The 24,916-nt window shown below is 35.8% G+C and overlaps 1 protein-coding gene across 4 annotated transcripts; it reads left to right on the top strand.

Moving 5' to 3' along the window:
- The first annotated feature begins 422 nt into the window (after positions 1-422).
- LOC131167677 (FT-interacting protein 3-like) lies at positions 423-21,398 on the top strand. Of its 4 annotated transcripts, XR_009140129.1 has the most exons (4): positions 423-746; positions 1,055-3,995; positions 20,634-20,698; positions 21,216-21,398. XR_009140129.1 is itself a non-coding variant. In XM_058126501.1 (2 exons), exon 2 carries the CDS (start codon positions 1,529-1,531, stop codon positions 3,851-3,853), a length of 2,325 nt encoding a protein of 774 aa, XP_057982484.1. In that variant the 5' UTR covers positions 442-746; positions 1,055-1,528; the 3' UTR covers positions 3,854-4,177. The 4 variants fall into 4 exon arrangements, 1 of the variants encoding a protein (XP_057982484.1); XR_009140130.1 differs by lacking the exon at positions 20,634-20,698; XR_009140128.1 differs by lacking the exon at positions 21,216-21,398 and having other exon boundaries at positions 442-746; positions 20,634-20,821.
- Positions 21,399-24,916: the final 3,518 nt, after the last annotated feature.

The raw sequence follows: 24,916 nt of genomic DNA, 5'->3' as shown, positions 1-24,916 counted from the left end.
CAAGAGTTAATTTGCAATTAATTCACAAAATTGTAATTAATTCATAAAATTTTAAATAAGGTTGAGTAATGTCATATTATTGGTTGAGTAATGTTATATTATTTGTATTTTTTACGATTCATTTTTTTTGAGTTTAGTCAAGTTCACTCATAAGTTATTTGAATTCGACCCATCCTCGATTTGACTTGATTATGCTCGAGTGGAATGCATTATGTCTCTAATCTCTCTCCAAGACTCCAACCACAAAAAAAAAAAAAAAAAAAAAAAAGTAAAAAAAAAAAAATCTGCAGCGAACTTTTAAAATTTTGAAAAATTGAAATAGCCGGGATTTTTAGAGAAGGCGCTCGCACGTGCGAGAAGAGTCGGAGAAGAGCGTTCGCACGCGTGAGTTTTTGGGAGGGAGGAGGCCTCCCATTGTTTCTGAATCCTGTAAACTGAGGTTCACGAGTCAAAAAGGTTCATGAGAGCCCCGGGGGGGAGGGGAGAGAGAGAGAAGGCTCCTTTGTATTTCCCTACCGATTCAGATCCTTCCAAAGAGCTCTCTCTCTCTCTCTCTCTCTCTCTCTCTCTCTCTCTCTCTCTCTCTCCATTTGGCTTTTCTCTTTATGCTCGCTTCATATGGCTTCATTTATCACTTTTGATTCCCGAGAATCGGTCTCATTTTCGTTGCTGTAATCCGATGATTCCTCTCTGATAGCCAATAGAAGTGTTTGATGAATCCGTTTCAGTCTGCATTGGTCCTAGAGGTACATTCTCTCTCTCTCTCTCTCTCTGCTTTTGCTTTTTGTATCTTCTGCTTTTAGGCTTTGAATGAACCGCATTGATGTTTCTAGGGTTTATGTGAACTTTTTCTAAAGAGTTTTTTGTTCTTTGCGTGAATGTGCTTACTTACATAGTCCTTATAGCACTGGTACTCTGTTTCTCTTGGCTAGAATGTTGTTCTTTCTTTTTATCATCATTACTATAGGTTTAGGAGTTCTAGAAGAAGAAGCCGTGACAAGTTTTGAGTAGATTGATTGTATTTCATGCTTTGTGGGTTGGGATATTTTTTCAGGTTTGACGCATTTGGATCTGAAGCTCCGACTTTGGATTTTTCGGACGACGGTTCTTGAGCTAATTTCCGATTTTGAACCTTCGAACTTTTTGTTTGTCGTGGATCTAGGACTTCAGTTTAATTACATAAACCGTGTTTTATCTTCATTTGCCCTCGTTTCAAATGCTCAAGCTCTCCCAAATTTAAAGCCCTGTTTCTTCAGAGTTCTATTTTAGTGCATCCTCAAACTTTTCACCTCTCTCTCTCTCTCTCTCTCTCTCTTTGTGATTCACAGTCTCATCTCAAGGATTGTCTTACTTTGAGAGGCTCCATTTTTGGTTTTCTTTAGTCTGTACATATTCTGACCTTTTAGTTTCTTGGGGCTGTTCTAGTAGAAGTATCAGACTCGTCAGTTTTGCCTTCTGTAACGTTCGGCCTTTTCTTCAAACTTCCGCTTGTTTGTAGTTTCCTTTGTTTTTGTTGGGAGACCACAAAATGATGAGACCACCACCTGATGACTTTGCCCTGAAGCCAACATCTCCTCATCTTGGAGGAGGAAGGGTGGCTGGTGATAAGCTCACTAGCACACATGACCTTGTTGAGCAGATGCAGTATCTATATGTCCGTGTCGTCAAGGCCAAAGATTTGCCTGCGAAGGATGTCACAGGTGGCTGTGATCCTTATGTTGAAGTGAAGCTTGGAAATTACAAGGGTACAACCCACCACTTTGAGAAAAATTTGAACCCTGAGTGGAACCAAGTCTTTGCATTCTCAAAGGACAGAATTCAAGCTTCTTACCTTGAGGTTATACTGAAAGATAAAGATGCTGTGAAAGATGATTTTATGGGTCGTGTTCTTTTTGATCTCAATGAGATCCCGAAAAGGGTACCCCCAGATAGTCCTCTGGCACCACAGTGGTATAAACTTGAATATAAGAGGGGGGAGAATAAGGTTAAGGGAGAGTTGATGTTGGCTGTTTGGATGGGTACTCAAGCAGATGAAGCATTTCCTGAAGCTTGGCATTCAGATGCAGCAGGGGTTAGCAGCAGTGATGGTCTTGCAAACATTCGATCAAAGGTTTATCTTTCACCTAAGCTTTGGTATCTTAGGGTTAATGTAATTGAAGCCCAGGACTTGCAGCCAAGTGAGAAAGGCAGGTACGCAGAGGTTTTTGTGAAGGCTGAACTTGGAAATCAACTTTTGAAAACTAGGATTGCTCAGAGCAGGAATGGCAATATGCTGTGGAATGAGGATCTCGTGTTTGTAGCGGCAGAACCTTTTGAAGAGCCATTGATTTTAAGTGTGGTGGACAGGGTTGCTCCCAACAAGGATGAGGTTTTGGGGAAGTGTCTGATTTCTTTGCACTATGTGGAGAGGAGATTAGATCATAAAGCTGTCAATACTCGGTGGCATAATCTCGAGTGGCATTTTGTAGATGCAGAACAGAAGAAGAAAGAAGCCAAGTTTGCTAGCAGGCTTCATACAAGAATCTGTCTGGATGGTGGTTATCATGTTTTGGATGAATCCACACACTACAGCAGTGATCTTAGGCCAACAGGGAAACAGTTGTGGAAGCCCACCATTGGGGTTCTGGAATTGGGGGTTTTGAATGCCCATGAATTGTTGCCCATGAAGATCAAAGATGGGCGTGGAACTACAGATGCTTATTGTGTGGCCAAATATGGGCAGAAATGGGTGCGGACCAGGACAATTATAGATAGCTTTAACCCCAAGTGGAATGAGCAATATACTTGGGAAGTTTATGACCCATGTACTGTCATAACTATAGGGGTATTTGATAACTGTCATTTGCATGGGGCAAAGGCTGAAGGGGTAAAGGATTCAAAGATTGGAAAGGTAAGGGTTCGTCTATCCACTCTAGAAACTGATCGTGTTTACACACACTCATATCCACTTCTGGTTTTACATCCAAGTGGGGTGAAGAAGATGGGTGAAATTCATTTGGCTGTGAGGTTTACTTGCTCATCTTTGCTCAATATGATGCAGATGTATTCTCAACCACTGTTGCCAAAAATGCACTATCTTTATCCAATACCCATTCCTCAGCTCGATAGGTTGAGGCACCATGCCACTCAGATTGTCTCAGCAAGGCTAACCCGTGCTGAGCCACCATTGAGGAAAGAGGTCGTTGAATATATGCTGGATATGGATTCCCATATGTGGAGCATGAGAAGAAGCAAAGCTAATTTTTTCAGGATTATGGGAGTTTTGAGTGGGTTAATTGCTGTGGTAAAATGGTTTGACCAGACATGCAATTGGAAGAACCCCATCACAACTGTTCTCATTCACATTTTATTTTTAATATTGGTCGTGTATCCGGAGCTTATTCTACCCACAATTTTTCTATACCTTTTCTTGATTGGGGTTTGGTACTACAGATGGAGGCCAAGGCACCCTCCCCATATGGACACTCGTCTGTCTTGTGCAGATAGTGCTCATCCTGATGAGCTAGATGAAGAATTTGATACATTCCCAACTTCCCGGCCTACTGATATTGTGAGGATGAGATATGATCGTCTGAGAAGTGTTGCAGGGAGGATTCAGACTGTGGTTGGTGACTTGGCAACTCAAGGGGAGAGGCTGCAATCTTTGCTTAGTTGGCGAGACCCAAGAGCCACTGCTTTGTTTTTGATTTTCTGTCTGGTTGCTGCAATATTTCTGTATGTTACACCTTTCCAAGTTGTGGCCCTTCTCACAGGATTTTATGTGTTGAGACATCCAAGGTTTCGTCATAATCTACCTTCAGTTCCACTTAATTTCTTCAGGAGGTTGCCTGCAAGAACAGATAGCATGTTATGAGCTATAAGCCAACTTCTATATGTGCTACATTACCCCCCAGCGGTCTAGAATTGGATTACCCATCTGTTTGGTCAGTGAAGGAGATATGGAAACAAGTCGGTCTTCTATGGTTTCTTCATCCAGTGGTGGATTTTAGACTCTGGTATGATGTGTCTCTCCTGAACCTCTTGGTTTTGTGAATGCATGGTTTATCTATAATTATATGTTATTTATAGTCTTCTTTTAAACTTCACTCTTTAAAGTAATCAATCCACGTTCATTTGTAATTTTGTAGGCTGCATTTGGAATTTGGGCTAAATAATCTCTATGCTTATTTTTTTGATATGCCGTCCATTTCCATGCTTCATTTGGAAAGGTTTCTGAGTCTTTTCTTGCTGTTGAAAGTATATATTTGCATTTGATTTCATATTTTATGTCTGGATTGTGACGAAAAAATATGACTGCCATATTGGAATCATGCTCTGTACCTGTGTGAAATATTTTTGTTAAGTAAAAGTAGTTACAGGTTAGTTATGAAATACCTAATACATCTTTCTATATTGCATTAGCTTTAGTATTCCAAATTTCAAACAATATTTATTTAGGGCTATTTAAAAAAAATAAAAACAAAAAGTAGACACCAAAGTGAATGTGTGTGTTTGTGCGTGTACTTTTTTTTTTTTTAAACTTTTGGGTGTTTGGATCTTGTGAAAACTTTCAAAGGATAGTAATTACATTGGTCTACAAGAAAAAAAGCCACAATGTGAAAAGCTTAGTAAAGGAGTTCTTTGAACCCAACAATACTTGCGCAACAAACAAGAGACAAATAATTTTGTTGTTTTTTATCTAGACAATGGAAGCTTGAACATTTTGTAAATTTTTCTGTAAAATATTTCTTCTCAAAGAGGGTAGTTTTTGTGAAAGAAACTAAGCCTAAGGGCTTAAATTTTTTTAGATTCTTTTTTATTAAATTAAGTGCTGAGTTATGAAAATTGAATCAATTTTTGAGTTCATGAATTGGTTCAAGAACTATATTTGGGTACAAATACATTTATTTGCTTGAATAGAATATTTGTGCTTGTACCATTTTATCCCTTAAAAAGTGAGCTGATTTTGGTTAGCCAAGTATAGAAAAATGCAAGAAAAATATAATAATGCAAGAAATATATAGAAATTAGATCTGAAAATTTAAAAATATGAGAAGTTCAAATGTAAGATCTAAAAAATATTAAAAAAAAGTATTGTGTCAAAAAAAAAAAAAAAAAAACATGAACAATGTAAAATCCCAGTTCTTTGTCACATAGATCCATCATCTTCTTCAAAGCACCCCATATCTGTAGGAACCTGCCATAAATGCTAATTGAAGGCAATTGTTTTTTTTTTTTTTTTTTTTAAAGAAGGGCGGGACCTCCATTTATTTGTTGATAAACCCTCACTTTTGGCGGAGGAATACCGTGGTTACAAGATATTTAAAGGGAGGGACAAAAGACAAACCTTTAAAGGCCTCCCAAAAACAACATCAACATCCAGCCAAAAAAAGATTACAAAACAAAAACAACACAAGGACCTATGAGCCAAATATCACGCAACAAAACAAACAAAAGATAAATAACATAAAGCATAGACCAAAACCAATAGGAAATCAGCTAAACATACCTCAAATAAGCCGTACCCATCTTCTCCAATTTATATAACCCCTTGATAACTCTAGGGAGATGACTACTATTTGTAAACAACCTATTCCTCCTCCTAGCACCTTGACGAGCCAAGGCATCTGCCACTTTATTTCCTTCTCTATACCAATGTTTAATCGAAAAGTCTACTCCCTCCAATAAACCAATCAGCTGCTCCCAAAAATCCCATAAATACCACAAGGAGCACCTCCTTGTTCTTATCCAATTTACAACAATCTTCGAATCACATTCAATATCAATACTAGTATGACCCAAATGTTTGCAAATCTTTATTCCCTCTAATACAGCTCTCAATTCAGCTTCATTATTTGAACAAGAACCAAAATATTTTGAAAAACCAAACACAAAAGTACCTGTATGGTCTCTAAGGATGCCACCACCACCCGCCGGCCCTGGGTTTCCTAAATTGCTTCCGTCCAAATTTAGTTTCAACTTCCCTTGCCCCGGTTTTAGCCATCTCACACAAAGCATAGTTTTACTTCTTTTATTCACAGTTTGCACTTCCAGATTCTGCAATATCCGAAAATCAGCATCCTTTAACTGAGTCAATCCTGTCATGTTTCTGCTCAAAACCCCCACCCAATACTTAATGGACAGCTACACATCTAAACTATTCTCCAACTTCTCCAACAATTGAAGGCAATTGTTTATAACGTGGGTTCATTCGAATGAATTCGATAAATAGAAAACAATTATGCATCTTTATTATCACAATCTGGTAATGGACCTCCAACCACCCTTTTTTTTCAAGGAAAGAAGAAGAAGAGTATGTTCATATCTACACTACATCATTTTTCATCCTTCCATAACACTCCTTGCCAGTAGCCAAAAATGCTTGAATCAAGTTGCATAGTAGTACGTTTGCCCAAGCTTAAAAGGTACACTCTTCCACAATCAATGTGGGATTGAGACCTAGATTGGGAATCCAGATATGATAGTTCATTTGGATTTTGATCTATGAATAATGGGATTCAAGGACTAACATCCCGGAAAATGGTGGAAGGGTATGATCAATGGGTTGAGATTTATGGAAGTGAGGGAAAGTAGGTAGATTGCACAATTAGTAGATAATATCTACCTCCTAAGGAGGTTCTGAAGAAGGTTGTCGCTTGAATGAGATGCAGTATAAAGATATGTCAGCTTGGAATGTAACTACTAATGAAGATTTTCTAGTGGTAACGACATTGGGATCACTTATAGTTCTAAAAATTGATGACAGCAACCTTGAGAAAAGTTTGAAAGTGAAATGTCTGCCTTTGAATCCTTGCCATGGTGCATGTGTCAAGAAAGAAGAGATTTCCATGTTTTACCAGACTTACAATGTCGTCAAGCTTCAGGAGGGAGGTAATCTTAGAGAAAGACTATATATTTTTCATCAGGGGTTTGGATCGGCTAATACATAATTTATCTCGGAATAAGGAAATCCCAAGAGGAGTTCCATAGGATTTGTATTTCACTCTAGCTGTTTGCTTGTTATGACACAAATGAAAATTCAAATTGCAAGTTGGAAACAGAGGTTTGGGAATGTTTTGAACTTTAAGCAATGAGGCATAAAAGATGAACCCTGGTGAATGTTTAGCTAGAGGCTTCGTCAGAAATTGTGGTCTCTTTCCCGAGATTGTCATTGACCTCAGACACATGGGGTTTGAGAAAATAACAATGATTCTGATTTCAAGGTTGCTGTGTAGTGTATAATGACAGGAGTTCTTAGGACTTATGCCCAGCTTGTGCATCACATTAGGAAGCTCATAACAAGGGACTACGGCATGGGATATCAATATGCAGGCTTACGCAGCACATTCTTTGGGAACACAACAGGTTTGCAGATAACTAACCACATGATCTTTTCTGCAATTGGGGGTGCACATTCTCGAGAGTCCATCTAGAGTTGCACTTTGTTGTTAAAACATCTTACAATTTCATCTCAAGAATACAAGCATCAGTCCACGAAAATACATAAAACCAAATTGATGTGTATCTAGCGTCATGGAATCCATTGATGCATTCTGTGTTTTGGGTTTTGTGTGTGCGAGAGTGCGAAGCGCAAATTACTTTCTTTCCTTAAGTTTAGTTATGGTAGGTGTTAGGGTGAGATTAGAGACCGCTCATTGTATTTATATATAGTTTGAGGCAAAATTTTATGGGTTAACAAGACTTACATTGACTTTCATGTCTTAAATGGTTCTTGTCCTCGACTTTTTCCCTTTTCACCCTCTCTCTTTTTTTGTCATCCCTAACACTGTTACTTCTTCTGGTATCCCTTAGTAAATTCTCTTCACCCTTCACGAAAAACCGGGATTCTCTATGATCATATATTTTATAGAAGTTATTAGCTTAATGCTCATCAGATTTTTCATTCTATATATTTTTTTGGCACAATCGACTCAATACAAATTTTTGATTAAACTTGATATTTCATGTGTGTGTGTGTGTAGTTGAATTGAGGAAATTATATTTTACATTTAATAGTGTCAATAGAAATAGTGTTTTTTTCACTAAATATATTTTTTAAAAATACTTCCACATGTCGAAACACTTGTGATATATTATTATATTTATGAAAAATCTAGCTATATTAATTGAATCTATTTTGAGGAATAGTGTTTGCTTTTGAAAATTTTTTATTCTAATTCTTTCCAAATAAATCAAAATTTCTAAACTTTAATGATAGTTAATTTAATATCAAGCACAATATATGTTGTAAAATTCATTTTAAAGAAGTATGACTGAATTTCTTTGTAGTTTATATAAACCCCATTCACATTGAAAAATTTCAATCTCAAATTATCATATAAAATATCATATATGATTAGATTTATTGTACAATGAGGAAGAGTTAGTGAAATAATGTATTTTATTTTTATTTTTATTTGTATTTATATTTATAAATTCATTGGAGACCTAAATAAGTTTTGAGGGGAGTTACCTCCGAAGGAGGTTGCGTCTCCCATCCTATATCTATTCATTTTAGGGGTGTAAAGAAACCAATTGTAACCTATAAAACCAACTAAACTGAACCAAAGTTTGGTTGGTTTTTTTAGTCAGCCAGTTTGGTTTGGTTCATAAAATCAATAAATCATGTATTTTGATTCAGTTTCGATTTTGTGTTTTATGAAATAGAAAAAAACCGAACCAAACCTAGAAGGCATACTTAGTTACTAATTTCGAAAATTTTAAAGCAAGTAATTGATAGAATTTTTATATATTTTTTGAACATCTTCCTAAAAAATAAATTCAATGATTCATTTATTTAGAAGGCATGTTCAATTGTGTTTTTACAATAACAATTTCATTGGACAAAATTTCTAATTTAGTATAAGTTAACAAAGTTCACTTAATTTTATTTGGCACAATCAAGGTGGCCTAAATGGACTGACACAAACCAAATCGAACTGGGTCTTTTATTTGGTTGAATTCGATTTTAGACTATCATTTGGTTCAGTTCGGTTTGGTTCACTAATATCAGGAATTGAATAGTTTAGTTTAGGTGTGGCTTTTGTAGAAAATTGACTGAACCAAATTGGCTATGCACCCCTGCATCTTTAGGTAAGTTTGACTAAAACCTCTAGACTGAAAGTCTCAAGTTTTACTTCTGTTAGGATATGGGACGAGGGATGTTCGTCAAAGGGTTTGGAAGTTTTCATCAATTTCCTTTTGGCACTTAAAACATTCTTGTTAGATTTAGAGTGTTAAATTAGCCTCTAATCCACTTGAACAAAATTTACAAAGTAATGAATGGAAGAAATAGGAGAATGATGTGGGAAAGAAAAATATTATAGCGCAATTCATTTGAATGCTTGCGAATGAATTTTTTTTTCCTTATTTATTCTACTACACCTCCCTAATCACTAGAAGAGATTGTTTTGATTTTGAATAAGTTGATTAAGTCAGTTTTAGATTCTTGGGGTTTGATTTTATTTTCCCCAAGTCTCAAGGTTGTAATCACGGTATTCCTCCGTCACAAGTGAGAAGTTTTCTAATAAAGATAGGAGGTGCCGTCCTCTTTTTTCAAAAAAAGAAAAAAAGAAAAAAAAAGAGATCATTTTGATCCTATGATCTATGTACAATTAGCATAAACTTTCTAAATGATTTTGTAAGAAGACTAGAGATTATCATAATTTCATATAATAATGGTACATCCTAATGTTCATAAAAGCATTCACATAGAGATGTGTCTTTTTGAATTGGTGTGTGGGAGATGCCATACATGTTAACAAAGAGAGCTATCATTACCTTCTACGCTTTCATTTAATACAAGAATGGGTTTGGCTCCATGCCCATCAAAAAGAAAAATAATAATTTAAAACTATGTCTCTGTTTGGATGAAGAATTTTGTTTGAGAACAGGAAAAGAAAGGAAAGGAAAGGAAAAGAAAGGAAAATAAGGGGGAAACTTATTTTTTCTTATATATTTCTTCTTTATTAAATACTATTAAAAATGAAATTTTTTTTTAACATGACTATAAATTAAGAAAAATTAAATATTAATAATGTGTAAAATTTAAATTTTGTTCATAAGTTTGGTATATATATTTATTTTCTTTCTCATTTTTTTTGACTATCAAACATAAAAATGTGGATTTCTTGATATTTCCTTTTTCCTAATATTTTCTGAATTTCAAACGGAGGTATATATGTTTTTATTGTTTTCTCTAGTATTTATTTTGAATCTAAACTTGATTTTAGTAATGCACACCAAATAATGTGAATGCATACACATTTTTAATATTCTCGACTTAAAGATTTTCATGATCTTGATAGACTGCTTGCTGGTGAAGTCTTTTTATTTATGTTTTATAAAATGTATCATAAAATATATCTTGAGTAATGTAGTGTTGTCACATATCATAATAACATTTTCATAGAATTTAAAAGGGCCTTTAATCTTGGACTCAAAATACTATTGGCAAAGAGTTTGGGCCGCAACCAGTGTCCTCTATGCTTATTAGGACTATGGGACACTGTTCTAAACTTGAACATGTCCATTTCTTTGAAGAACAATTTTTTTTTTCTTTTTTGGTTGGGTATTGCTTTGAAGAACAATTGGTATCAAAGTTATTTTAGTGAAGCATTTTGCTTTTTAATTTAGTATTTAGGATAATGAATTTTAGATCAGATTTGGACAAATTTTAATATAATTTTATATTAAATTTTATCTAAATCTATTATAAATTCAAATTTAAGGTCATTTCAAATATAGAGTTAATATAATCCGAAATTAAGGAATAACTGAATTTAAAAAAAAATATAATTGTTATTAATAATCATTATCTTTATGTCTTCATTTATTGTAAGTAATCATTATTATGTTGGTTTGAGAGTAAGAATTTTAGATCTTAGGATTTGAGTGAATTTAAACAAAATTTTAATGCAATTTTATATTACATTTTATCCAAATTTAATATAAATTTAAATCTGAATCTAAGGTCTCTATAAATATAGGATTAATTATTATTATCTTCGTGTCTTCATCTAGTTAAATGTAATTCAAAATTAGGGCAAAAGCTTCATGCATTTGTTGAACCAATGATTTTGTATTTTTTGAGTTAGGGCCCAGTGTAGAGTAGTAGTTTGATATTTAGATGAGGCTATTTATATTCTTGTGTTTAAAATCCTAAATTCTCATTTAAAATTTGGACATGGTAGGAGAAAGGGAAATACGAAAGAATTTATTTTTCATGTTTGATTATGAAAGAAGATGCAAAAGAAAAAAAAACTTATGCCGAATTAGGGAATAACAATTTTGATTTTCACATTATGAATCTTTGTTTTTTTTTTGTTTAATTTTTCAGTATATTTGAACTAATTTTCACTTCTTTTAGGTGTTAAACAAATAGTGTTGTGAAATCATGTTCTAAGATTATGCACACATACATGGCTAATACGAAAAATAGAGAAAATCAAAAGAGAGAAGAACAATGAATTTACCTCATTCGATAGTGTGATTATGTCGGAGTCCCTATGCAATTTTGGCTATGTCATCAAATGAAAACTTCCTTTGGATTCTAACCTTTGGCTACAATATGTATATATACCTTATATGAAAATCTCAAAATGCCTCATATGATAATACATTACATTATGTCAGGACTCAACTATATTGTACCCTCACTAGGCTTAGTTTCAATAAACAAGGAGGTTGGTTTTGCATGTGGAGAGCCCCCTTGCTCTCTCTGTTAAATCTCTCACTTATAATAGACTTCAAGTGGATTACCCTTTTGAATATGAACCAAAAAATACAATGAAATTTTTTTTTTTAATCTTATTTTGTATTTTATTTTATTTCTCAAATAGAAGGGATCATAAAGAAATTTTCACGGATCGCATAGTAGAAATTTTAATTTTGTTGGGACTCGTGGATTCTCTTCATTTTTTCCCCCTCTATTTAATTCGTAGACCCTATGTGAGTGTCCACCCCCTATTGCGAAATTCTATCCACCCATGAACTTAAAACTTCCCATATAAAAGTTTCAACATTGAACTATTCTATTTCCTTGTTTAAATTGTTTTTTCCTTTATTTCTATTTTGAGTATCTTAATTTTATTATAGTTAGCCCATACCAATTTAAATTTAAATATTTTTTTTGCAAGCATTATTTATCATCAATTGCATCAACTTTTTCATCATTATTTACATCATCTAAAAAGTTTTTGTGACTGGTCTATCATGTCAGCTCTCATGATAACATTTCCATAGAATTAAGAATGTGCCTAACTAGCCAACCAGGTACTAACTATGAAAAATAAGCTTAGCATTCCTTGCCTCAAAATAATTTTAGGTGACGTATGTGTTGGAAGAAAAGGGGAATGTACTAAAATTTGTATAATGATATGATGTTTGTGCTGTTCCATATAATATACATAAGGTATGAATAGAGTTTTAAATTCAAAATTTTAGAATAATCACTTGTTACATATTCCATATATTTATAAAATTTTTACTTATCACTCGGCTATTCGTCCTTTGTGATGATTACACATTCATTCATAAGCTGCTAAATCCTTAGATTTTAGGGGTTTTTTATTTTTGAGAATAGATATTTTGTAAACTAAATGTAATCTTAATCTTTTTTTAGGTGAACTAAACACAATTTTAAGAGAAAAACCAAAAATGCATTTGCCTAAAATTAATTTATAATTTGTCAATAGAAAGCATACATATATTTATCTCATTTTTACTTTTAAGGGTCTATTTGGATTCCAAGATTTTGCTTGGGAAAATCATAGGAAAAGAAAATAAAGAGGAAATTCATTCTCTCTTATTTTCCTTCTGTATTAAATACTATAAAAAATGAAAGATTATTTTAACAAGACTAAAAATCAAGAAAAGCTAAATATTAATGACATTTAAAATCAAAACTTTATTCATAGATTTAATATATTTTCTTTCTCATTTTCTTTGATAACTAAACATAAAAATATGGATTATTTGATATAATTTTTTTTTCTTTTCCCTAATATTTTTCGAGCAGAGGCTTTAATATCTCCAAGGTATTGCCAAAGCTTAGCCCAGGACCCCACCACTTGTCATATTTGCTTTGGCATTGCTACTGCTTTGGCATTGCTACCACACTTGACTCATGATGATATTACTTAGGAACATCTTTACTAGAATACTTTTACTTCTCACTTTAGGCAGTTAGTAATAATTTTTCTTAAGACTTTGTGAAATTTATTTCATGTAGTTATAGTCAAGGAAATCATGAGTTGGACGCTTTATCCTAGCGTAACAACAAGCACTAGTTTCAGGGGTAGGGATTTAGTAGTATTGGGTGGCAAAGTAGCTTTGTTACCCATATTTTTTTGGTACATCACATTCATGCATAGCACGTTTTTGACCTCATGGAAAGTGAGTTACGATTTCTTTTATGTTGTTCTCTGTCTTCTTCTCTTTGCAGCTTGACAGTATTGAAAACGAGCATGAATTTGCATTAGGTTTGCAATAGGTTTGAAAAATCTTGGGTAAGGAATATTGCACTGAACTTTAATTTCTTGTGTGGAAACAATGGAACCTTGACGGTAAAAAGGTCTGCAAGGCCTTTGACAATGTGCAATTTTAGTCAATTAAAGATATAATTGCTGGTCAAGCTTAGCCCAGTCAAATTTGGGCAGCCCAATCCAAATGTTTTGAGTATAATTTCAATTCATTATAAGTGCTTTTAAAATCGAATTGGTGAGTGAACTGGTTGACCGATCGATTTAACTTGTTGATTAGATTGTTTCATTATTCATAAATGTTATCATGATGTCATATTCATATTTCATATTACTGGGTTTTTTTTTTTAATTGATATAAAATAATGTAAAATAATTTAAATTAATTGTGATGACACAATACCCATGCAACATATATGTATTATATTAAGTGCTTTTAAATTCTTATTGGCGAGTGAATTAGCTGATCGATGGGGTTAACTTGTTGATTAGCCTGGTTCAGTCATAGACGTGATTGTGGTGTCATATTTATATTCTATATTATTTTGTATCTTGTATGTATGATATGTATTTTTTATATTTTTTGGATGAAATTAATATTTCATGTAAAAAATATTTTTTTAGTAAAAAAATTGAAAATTGGTCAAATTGGTAGTTTTTTTTATTGATTTAATTAATTGGTTTTTAAGTATTTTGACTTTTTTTATTTTATTTTATAAAATCAAGTCCAATTTTTGAGGTTTGAAGAGGCCTAAGTCTAGTCCTATTCTTGGTTTGTAGAAATCTCGAGTATCTTGGAGGAATTTAGGAAGGTATTTACGTAGAGGATTGTATATTATTGAGAGAGATTCTTCTAGGAGATTGTTTCCATATTTAGAATTCTCGATTAGGAGATTGTTTCCATATTTAGAATTCTCAAGTGTATTATAAATATTGTGTATTAGCCTTGTACAAATTATTCAAGAAATACAAAAATTATTCATTATGATTTCATGGTATTAGAGCTAGGAGTTAAACCTAGCTATCAATGGCGGAAACCGCATGCCAAAGTAGAGGTTCGATGATACTTATGAATCTCACGAGGTCCTCCAACAGAGTTCAACAAGGTACGAGAACTCCATGGATTCTTCTTCGTCATCGGTGTCGTCGTTGCATCTGGCCATCTTCGTCTTGATCGGTGCCTTTGCCAGAGCATCATCAAGGCCCTCGTTGCCTTCTACCAGAAGTATGTTGACGAGCAATCCAAGAAGGAGATCAAGGATATCTTGGTCCGCTACGACTGGACCCTCCTTGTTGCCTATCTTCGGCGGTGCGAGCCCAAGAAGTTCAGTGGTCGTAGTGCTTGTGCTAGGTTCCAGAAGTCATACCGCGACAAGGCGATGGAACCCATCCTCCTGCTTGGCCACCATGGCTTCGACGGTGTAGACATGCGCATCCACATCAAGGGCGAAGGCCAGACCTCCCAAATCTACGCCATTCGCCTTATACATTCACAAGCGCAACGTCGACTAGGTCCTCCGCCCCCTCATTGACATTCGACACAAGCTTCCTCCTGATAACGCTGATCGTCGATCCGCGTTGCGTGGCCGAAAGGAAGAGGAAAGAAGAAGAAGAAGAATTGGAGTGAGACTTTGACGTCCAGCGAGATTATGATGTTTTTGGTTCATATAGAGAAGTTGGGATTGATGAGAAAATGTTGAGGCAGTTGGCAGATCAGACCTCGTTTAGTTATTATAGAGCTTCATCTTCCACAAATATTTCTTTAGGTTCTTTAGCCCAAAGAGGTAATTTTTGGCAAGCCTTAAATATAACCTCTAGATCCAAAACTCCTTAGATTATTGATTCTGGTGCTTCTCACCACATGACCGATGCTTATCATCTTTTCTCATTATATTCACCTTGTGCTCGAAATTTGAAAGTTAAAATTGTAGATGGATCACTCTCGTCTGTCGTAAGCAAAGGGAATATTCGACTCTCTGACTCCATCACACTAGAGTCTGTTTTTCATGTTCCTAATTTATCCTGCAACTTACTATCCATTAGCCAGTTAACTAAGAATTCCAATTATTCTGTTAAATTTCTTTCCTCTCATTGTGTTTTTTAGGATCTATCATCGGGGAAGACGATTGACAGTGTTAAGGAGTGTGAGGGACTCTACTACTTTGAGGAGACTAATGTGAGTGAACAATGTTAAACTGCTATTTGTGATTCTGCATCTGTTTTTAGGGATAGAGAAATTTTGTTATGGCATTTTAGGATGGGTCATCCAAATTTTCAATACTTAAGACATTTATTTCCTTTCATTTGTTCAAACAAAACGTCTTCTGAATTTCAGTATGAGACTTGTGAACTTGCAAAATACCAACGTAATTTCTTTCCAAAGTCCACAGACAAACCATCCAGACCTTTTATTATGATTCACAGTGATTTATGGGGGCCCTCAAGCTCTCTTAATCATACTCACACGAAATGGTTTGTTACTTTTATTGATGATTATACTTGTATTTGTTGGATTTACTTGTTGAAAGATAAAGCTGAAGTCCGTTCTATCTTTGTCTGTTTCCATTCTATGATTCAAACACAATTATAAACTCGCATTGAAATTTTACGTACTGATAATGATACAGAATATTTCAATAATATCTTGAGACATTATCTTCAAGAAAATGGAATTGTTCATCAAAGTTCCTGTGTGGATACCCCTTAACAAAATGGGATTGCCGAATGCAAAAATAGGCATATTCTTGAGGTAGCTCGGGCATTGACGTTCATTATAAATATGAAAAAATATTTTTGGGGTGATGCCATTTTAATAGTTACATATCTCATTAATCAAATGCCTAGTCGAGTTCTTTCTTTTGCCACTTCTCTCTAGAAATTCCAAGAATGTTTTCCCAACTCTCAGCTCCACTCCAATCTCTCTTTGAAAATTTTTGAGTGTATTGCATTTGTATATGTTCATGCTCACAATCAGGATAAATTGGAATCTTATGCCATTAAGTGCATTTTTATTGGTTACTCTCCTACTTAGAAAGGTTACAAATGTTATGATCCTGTCACAAAAAAAATTATTTGTTAGCTTTGATGTCACGTTCTTTGAAACCACTCCTTACTTCCGACAACCCTCCTTTTAGGGGGAGAAGTGGAGTGAAGATTGATTCTTTGATTTCTCTGTTGTTGAATCTGTGCCATGTACTGAGTCTTCCATTGCATCATTTCCTGAACTGTCATGTGCAAAAGATCACTTAAACTCTGGGGGGGATGCAGGAAAACAAAATAACAAGGAAATACTTGTTTACTCGAGAAAGCAAAAACAAAGAACAGGGAGAGTCTCATGCCTGAGGCACCAAGAGAGTTGGAACTGGTGATAGCTCCAAGCAACTATGAGTTCACACCCAATCCCAATCAGATAATAGATGGCCATGAGCTTCCTTTTGATAAGTCTGCACCTAATGACATTAATTTACCCATTGTAGTTAGAAAACAAATTAGGTCATGTACTCTATATCCCTGGTCAAAATACATGTCTTATAAAACTTTGTTTACAAGGTATCGTGCTTTTACTTCTAACCTTGACAGGATAAAAATTCCAAAGAATATCTAGGAAGCCCTGGAGATTCCTGAATGGAGGAAAGCTATCATGGAGGAAATGCGGGTCTTGGGAAAAAAATGGAACTTGAGACGTTATGAATTTGTCGAGAGGGAAGAAGCTAGTAGGCTGCAAATGGGTCTTCACAGTAAAATATAAATTTGATGGGACAATTGAACGGTATAAAGCCTAACTTGTTGCAAAAGGGTTTACGCAGACCTATGACATTGATTACGCGGAGACAGTGGCAAAATTGAATATAGTTCGGGTCCTCCTATCCTTGGCAGCCGACTTAGATTGGCCACTACAACAACTCGACATTAAGTGTAGGGACCTGAACCCATAAAAGAAAAGAAAAGAGGAATAGATAAAAAGAAAAGAAAAGAAAAGAAAAAGGAAAGAAGGAAAAGGGTTTGGAATAGGCCAAAAATCGTCGACGGTTTCAGGAGGCTTAGGAAAAACCGTCGACAGTTTTAGTAGGGCACGATTTGGCAAGGCCAAACCATCGAAGGTTTCAAAAATCTCAGGAAAATCATTGACAGTTATAACTACTGAGAGCGTGTAAACAAGACTACAGGGCCAAACCGTCGACGGTTTTAGGAAAACCGTTGACGATTTTGTATGGGCCAGCTTGCCTATAATAGAATTAGTTCATTCTTTTTAGAAAATTTCATTCTCTCTTCTAGGGCTCCGAATTGGTCTCTCTCTCTCTCTCTCTCCCTCTCTCTCGCATCCCTCACGTGTCTTTCTCACTCCTAAGGCTACCTGGAGTTCGCTCTCGCTCCCCGATTGTCTCTCTCTCTCTTCTTCTGGCTCGTCGACTTACTTCTCACGACAGTTTCGAAAGGCTTGGGTTTCCATCTTTCGAGTGAAATAGGGATATTTTCAGGAACAAGTAAGGGGAATAGATTATGTCAGCTTGATTTCGAAATTGAACCGATTAAACTGCAGTATATGAATATATGATTATAATGATAGTTGTATTTCAAAATCCAACTGGTTAAAGTTGAGTAAAAGTAAAGGGAGTGGATTATATCATATTATTTTGGAAACTGAACCATTTAAAATGGAGTATGTGATTACAGGAATACTATGAATGATTTTCAGAATGAATTAGGTAGTTGAAACGAGGGTTTTGGTATTATACTGGTATTTTGGGAAAATATGAAGTGAATAAGGTTGATTATCTCCATTTTCACTAGAAATATATCGTTGTTGAATTAAATTAGGGAGATGATCATACCCATATTTTCAGTAGAATATACAAGTATGTTATGATATCCTTTTCTTCGGTTAATTTATAAAAGTATAAATTAATATCCAAATCGTGTGGCATGAGATTAATTTATGTTATGAAGTCTGGTGATTTTTATGATGTTGTACTAGAAATGTATAGTATTATATTGATTTTACTGGAATTGTTAAAAAGAATACATGAATAATGAAATGATAAATGGCATGGTGGTGTACAGACCACCGAAATGATAAATGATCACGGTGAAAGCTCGGTATTGAAGCTACTAGAGGAAGTATAGTGCATCCACACTGTTGGGTGAAAGTGTTGGTGTGAGATAGTCGACTTGGCCAGAGAAGAGTAGTGTTCCCTCCTTGTATACGCGGGTTAGCATGGGATTAATCTTTCAGATATACGGGTCAGCATGAGGATGTACCCTCCCGTATATGGGTCAGCATGAGATTTTATCCTCTCGTATATGGTTCAGCATGAGGTTGGCAAGTCGTACTTACAGACAGGACTTAATTGACTTATCTTTGGGTTGATCACCCGGACTAAGTCCAGCCTTTGGGCCGCACAACCTTTGTAATAACCTAAAGAATTAGAAGGGTTCTGGTTGACCAACATAGAGGATTTGTCGACGAGGATACAAGAGGAGCTCGTCGATGAGGGCAGGTTTCGTTGACGAGAAGATACCGAGAGGGGGTTTTGGGTGTTTGAAATTCGTCGACGAGAAGAGAAGGTTCATCGACGAACTTTCTTCAGGACCCGTCGACAAGGTGACGTGTCTCGTCGATGAATCCGACTCTATAAACAGTGAAAAATCAATTTTTTTCATCAAAAACTGGCGCAAACCCTCCCTTCCTCTCTCTTTCTAAAATGCACCCCTCCCCTTCTCTCTTCGATCCTGACTCTGTTTCTCGCCGGATTGATGATCTGAAGCCACTACGACACTCCTGGGGAAGTTCTCTACAAGTTTGCCGGAGCAAATCGTTGGTGGAGTTGGTTTGAAATTCATCCCAAATTTAAGGTAAGGTGTTTTATCTAGAATATGCTTTCCCTGTAGTTATAAAAAATGTTGTATGTAGGAAAATATTGATGTTTTCTTTTGGGGGATACCGTTTTTAGGGTGTTGAGTGAATCCTACAGGTGTAGGACCAGAGTATGGAAGAGGATTTTCAGGAACTAGGTAAGGGAAATATGCTATGTTAGAAGTTTTACAATATTAGCAGAGATTTTATATATACCAGTTTATTATCCATCTTTTACAGAATAAGAGTTTTCAATGCTTGTGTGGTTTGAGTAGAAATTTCTTTGATATAGAACTTATATAGCTTTTTACAGCATATCATACTATACAGGATTTACAGATAAAGATTGTTGTATATCACAGTATATTTCAGAACAGTTTATTATAGATATTATCCAGATCAGTATACATATACAGAAGTTTATTTAGATTAGTATATTGCAGTTTATTCAGAATCAGTACATTATAATTTTTATACAGATAAGTTTATACAGTATTTACAGTATGCCATGTTTTCCTAAATGTCATAACACTCATAATATACAGATAGATTATACAGACAGAGTATAAAGACAGATTATATAGACAGATTGTATAGTATAGCCATAAGATGCTACAGTTATTCAGATATTACAGTATTTACAGTACAAAATTATAATGTTATGGTTATTTTGGAAACATGATGAAAACAGTGAAAGAGTATATATGTATATATATAATATCAGATCCCTGTGAAAAGATTACAAACAGATATAGATACAGAATATAGAGCACGGTACCATTGCTAATACAGATAGAGTGCAACCACATATCTCAGATAGTGTGGGTACCGTCAAATTGTGCTCGGAGAGAATGCAGCTCCCCAGTTCGTTGGGTAGAGGGGGCCAGTTTGACGAGGTAGTAGTCAGTCTCGAGCTTAGGAGTGGATGCAGTTTGGCTGGACTGAGGTAAAGTAGAGTATAGTGACTTAACTGGAGGGCTGACCAGGTTAAGTTCTGCCTAAGGGCCGCACAACCCTGTCATGAGGGGTCAAATCATGACATACAGAGTTCTAGGGATAAAACACAGTTATACATATGTATACAGTTTTACATTATTTGATAAATATAGTATGACATTAGCAGTATGAAAAGTAGAAAACCCGGACGATACAATTATGTTTTACATTGCGAAGAATGTAAGATATGCTTTACATATTTATTCTTTATTACCACTCAGATGTTATTTAAAGTATATGTAACTTAGTCGCCACACACTAGTAATAGCATATTTTCACTTATTAAGCGTCGACTCACCCTATTATTCCAACATTTTTTTCAGGTGAGCTAGTTAGGTGAGCAGATCAGGCTCGCGGATAGAAATTTCTTGGTTACCCTAGTTACAGGGTAAGATAGTGTCGAGTTTTGTATTTTTGGGTAGATGCTACTGGAGAGATGTGTTTTATGTCTATGTGATGGAAATACTGAGTTCTGGTATTGAATGGTATATGTTATTGTGTGATTTATGTTTCCGCTGCTTAGGTATGATATTGTATATAGTAATACCCAGTGCATTTGAGGCATGAGATTCCATAGCAGGGGTATCAGAGAAATTTATATTAAAAAAAAATGATATAAATTTGAGGTCGTTACAACCTGATCATGCAGGGTGAATTCATGATGTTACATGATTGTCAGACAGAAAGGTTCTTCTATGTATGATGATAGAACTATGTTATGAATGGATTGAGAAGTACATATATCTAATTACATAGGCGTGAGTTACAATTTTAAATGCAGTTTCCTTAAAGTAATGGTTATATTTTGTCTAAACTAAAACTCATGTTTAGCCACACACTGATGACAATTTATTCCTTCTTACTGAGATGTGTCTCACCCCAATGAATGATTAAATTTTTTTCAGGACTTGCAGGAGACCGAGCTTAGAGAGCTTTGGGGAAGGGTGTAGTTATAGTAGCCATAATAAGTGGTTGTAAGATATGAGACTTTTATGTTTTATTTTGATCTTTGGGTTGTAATATTGCTATTTGGAGATATTTATATTGTGATGATTTAGAACTCTGGTAATGCATATGAGGTGTATGAATTATTTCCCTGCTTGTATGATAATTGTGGTATCAGAGATAGTATAGTATAGAAAAATAACACCCTAGACCCCACTTTCGGGTGCGGGGGCATTACAGGTGGTATCAGAGCGGCTAGGTTATAAATTCTGCAGACTTTAAGGATAATCATTACCAGAGTATAGGTATGAATGATGATGCGAATAGGAAAGGAAGGGGTAGGCTAGGTGTGGGAAGGTTTTGGATTTTGTTTCGCAGCCTAGAAGTGGAAATCTATCTATGACTTTTGTGATTTTTCTAAAGCAGTCGACAGTTTCAGAAAAAATCATGGCAAACCATAGACGGTTTTGTTCCTGAGCGGTGAGATGGAAACTTGAAAAGTTGCACTTGAATGTTAAAAGGATTGATTTGTGAGGGAGAAGTCTCTGAAACGGAGTCCATATAATCCTGTATAATGTGTTGAATATCATCTAAGTTTCTAGTGTGATATTTGTGCTGATTGTGTTATGACGTTAGGATTTTAAATGGATTTTTGTCCTATCTTCAGGATGGATCCCAGAGGTAAGGACGTGAACGCTAGAGGGGATAATGAATTAGGGGCTTCTAGCGAAGATGACATTGATACCTCCACATTGCTGCGAGGTTTAGCCCCATATTGTGGCAGAAAACTGGATTTAGGAGATGGAAAAGATACTGACAGTGCTGCGCTACACTGATGAGCAGAATGTCCTCTATGCCACCTTTAAGATGACGGGAGAGGCCGAGTGATGGTGGTTAGCTGTGAAGCTACAAGAGAAGCAGAGACTAGTACCTGCAGCACTGACTTGGACCCACTTTAAAGGAATTTTCTTTAATTGGTACTTCTCCGCGTTCACTAGAGATGCAAAGGCGGAGGAATTCATTAGCTTGACTTAGGGAATTTGATCGTGCAACAGTATGCGACCAAGTTCGTGGAGCTATCCCGATTTGCCTCGTATATGATACCAGATGAGGCAAAGAAGGCGCGGAGATTTGAGAGGGGTATTGTAGCGACCTGGGACATATAATAATAAAAGAAAGTGGGAAAAATTGGATTTTTGGTTGGGAGAGGAGAAAATTGGCGATGATTTTCTATAGGGGAAAGAAAAACGATGACGGTTTTGGGAATTCACCGCAGGACGGTAACAGGTAAATGGTAAATTCGGACCGGTTAAATAGAAAGTCGGCAATGGTTTTTTGAGAGATAGAGAAAACTGACGACGATTTTCTTGGCAATACTGAAAATTATAAAGAGCCGCGAGTCATTTGTAAAATTAAAAACCAAAACTCTCTCTCTCTCTCTCCTCTCTCCTCTCTCAAACCCTACGTTCCTCCACCCTTCCACCTTTGATTTCGGCCCCGTTAAGTTCCGTTTTGACGATCAGGAACCACTATAGAGTTCCTGGAAAGATTCTCTACAAAGTACACAAAATAGATTTTCAGTTTGGGGTTTCAAGGAACCACTCTAAAACTGAGGTAAGGGTGTTAAATATGAGTTTTAATGATTTATTTGGAGTATATAAAAGTTAGGAAATACTGAATGATAAATATTCTAGAGATTTACCTGATTAATTTGGAGAAAAATATAATTTCAGGGATTTGAGTTTCGAACGCTGCAAAGGCGTAGATTTAGCGCTTTAATAGGTTTATCAGGAAACAAGTAAGGGAATAGATTAAGTTAGATATTTTTAGGAATTTATTTATGAATTAATGTATTTTTGGGAATACTGATGTTGAATAGAGAAAATAGATTTTATAGCATGTTATAGTGTTATACAGAGTAGAACTCACTCGTGTGACATGAATATAAATTTAATGTAATATCAGTATGTTAGAAGTGTTATTATTTCAAAGAATACATATGGTTTTCTGTAATTTTTAGAAGATCATAAACAGTACAAATGTTAATGATATTTTCAGTATATTATGATATGATAGCCGGTGCAGATGTCGAGATATGATAGTCGGCACAGATGCCGAGATATTATAGTCGGCGTAGATGCTGTGATTAGTTTTATTATGATGATTCATTCAGAAATGATGAAATAACAGTCTTATTCAAAATATGTAAAAGCTAGATCTTATTTCAGAAATGTGAAAATGTTATTTACGTATATATATTATGTGATATGTATTATATAGTAACAGAACTCAGATGATTACGTATGTTAAGAGCACGATATTGCTAATAAGATCGGTGTAGTAGGATACCCACTGAGTGCTGACCCTACAGGTTGTCGGTGTAGTAGGCTGGGCGGACCAGTTTGGGTATAGTCGACAGTGCAACCACACTGTTCAGGAAATATGGGTCGGTGGCCGATTAGCCCGGAAGTGTAGGCGGTGTAGTAGGATACCCACTGTGTTACTGACCCCTAGAGGTTGTCGGTGTAGTAGGTTGGGCAGGCCAGGTTGGGTGGGCATTCGTGCATAGTTATGTTATGTTTGACTTAACCTAGTAGGCCAACCAGCGTTAAGTCCAGCCTTCGGGCTGCACAACCCGAATCATGAGGGGTGGAGTTAGGGGTGTACACGGTTCGGTTCGGTTCGATTTTTTTCAAAACCGCCAACCGAACCGAACTCCTCGGTTTTCAAAATGATTGAACCGAAACCAAACCGTAGACCGTCGGTTTATGAACAAACCAAATCGTGAACTTTGCGGTTCGGTTCGGTTACTTTCGGTTTTACCGAATTTTGAACTATCCAAACAGCTATAACATTACTTGAGCGGGCCCAAGTTGTGCTGCATGAATAGGCCACAGCCCATTATATAACAATTGGGCCAAGGCTTTATTTGCAAAGCCGAAAACATGAGACGGGGTGAAAGTAGAATCCAAATAAAATATATAAGATGGGATACTTGTTTTCATCCCATTTCCAACCGATGTGGGACGCAGGGACGACTAGCATCTTGTGGTCTTCTCTCTGGTTTTCTGCATGAGAAGGTCGCTGCCCACTGGGAAAGGCTGCAGGCTAGATTGTTTGGCGAGGCTATCTCGCCGGAGTTCATGGATTTGGAGTCGGCGAACATGTCGGCGGCAGATTTGAAGGCCCAAATGGCGTCAAGCTTGGAAAGAAAAATTTGGTGTTGAATGCTGATTACCCAGATCCGAGGATGCAAATAGCTTCGGGACTGGTTAGAGTCCTTTCCAGATCAAAGATGGAGATTGACGATTCCGACTTTGGTGAAGAGGAAGATGGAGATTGACGATAGCATAAGCACTTGAAGATGAAGACGAAGAGACCACACTTTAACTGTTCCGACTTTGGTAGCCATGGTGGATTCGGAGGTGGTTTCTCGCCGGCGACTGGCGATCCAACAAGGCAACAAGCAGCATCTACAATTATTATTTATTAATTCGGTTTTCAGTTTTTTTGGTTCGGTTTTGGTCCAAAACCGAAACCGAAACCGAAACCGAAAAATTTTTATATTTCAAACCGCAAATCGAAACCGCAAATCGAAAAACCGAACCGAAATGTGTTTCGGTTCGGTTTCGGTCCGGTTATCGGTTTTTCGGTAATTTTT

This window comes from Malania oleifera, chromosome 11 (assembly GCF_029873635.1).
Source record: "Malania oleifera isolate guangnan ecotype guangnan chromosome 11, ASM2987363v1, whole genome shotgun sequence".
Taxonomy (NCBI): Eukaryota; Viridiplantae; Streptophyta; class Magnoliopsida; order Santalales; family Ximeniaceae; genus Malania; species Malania oleifera.
Note: the sequence above shows the minus strand (reverse complement) of the source record. Positions and strands in the feature narration are given on the sequence as shown.

Excerpts from the sequence above, each read along its gene's own strand:
- LOC131167677 (XM_058126501.1), top strand. The coding sequence starts at position 1,529 with ATGATGAGACCACCACCTGATGACTTTGCCCTGAAGCCAACATCTCCT.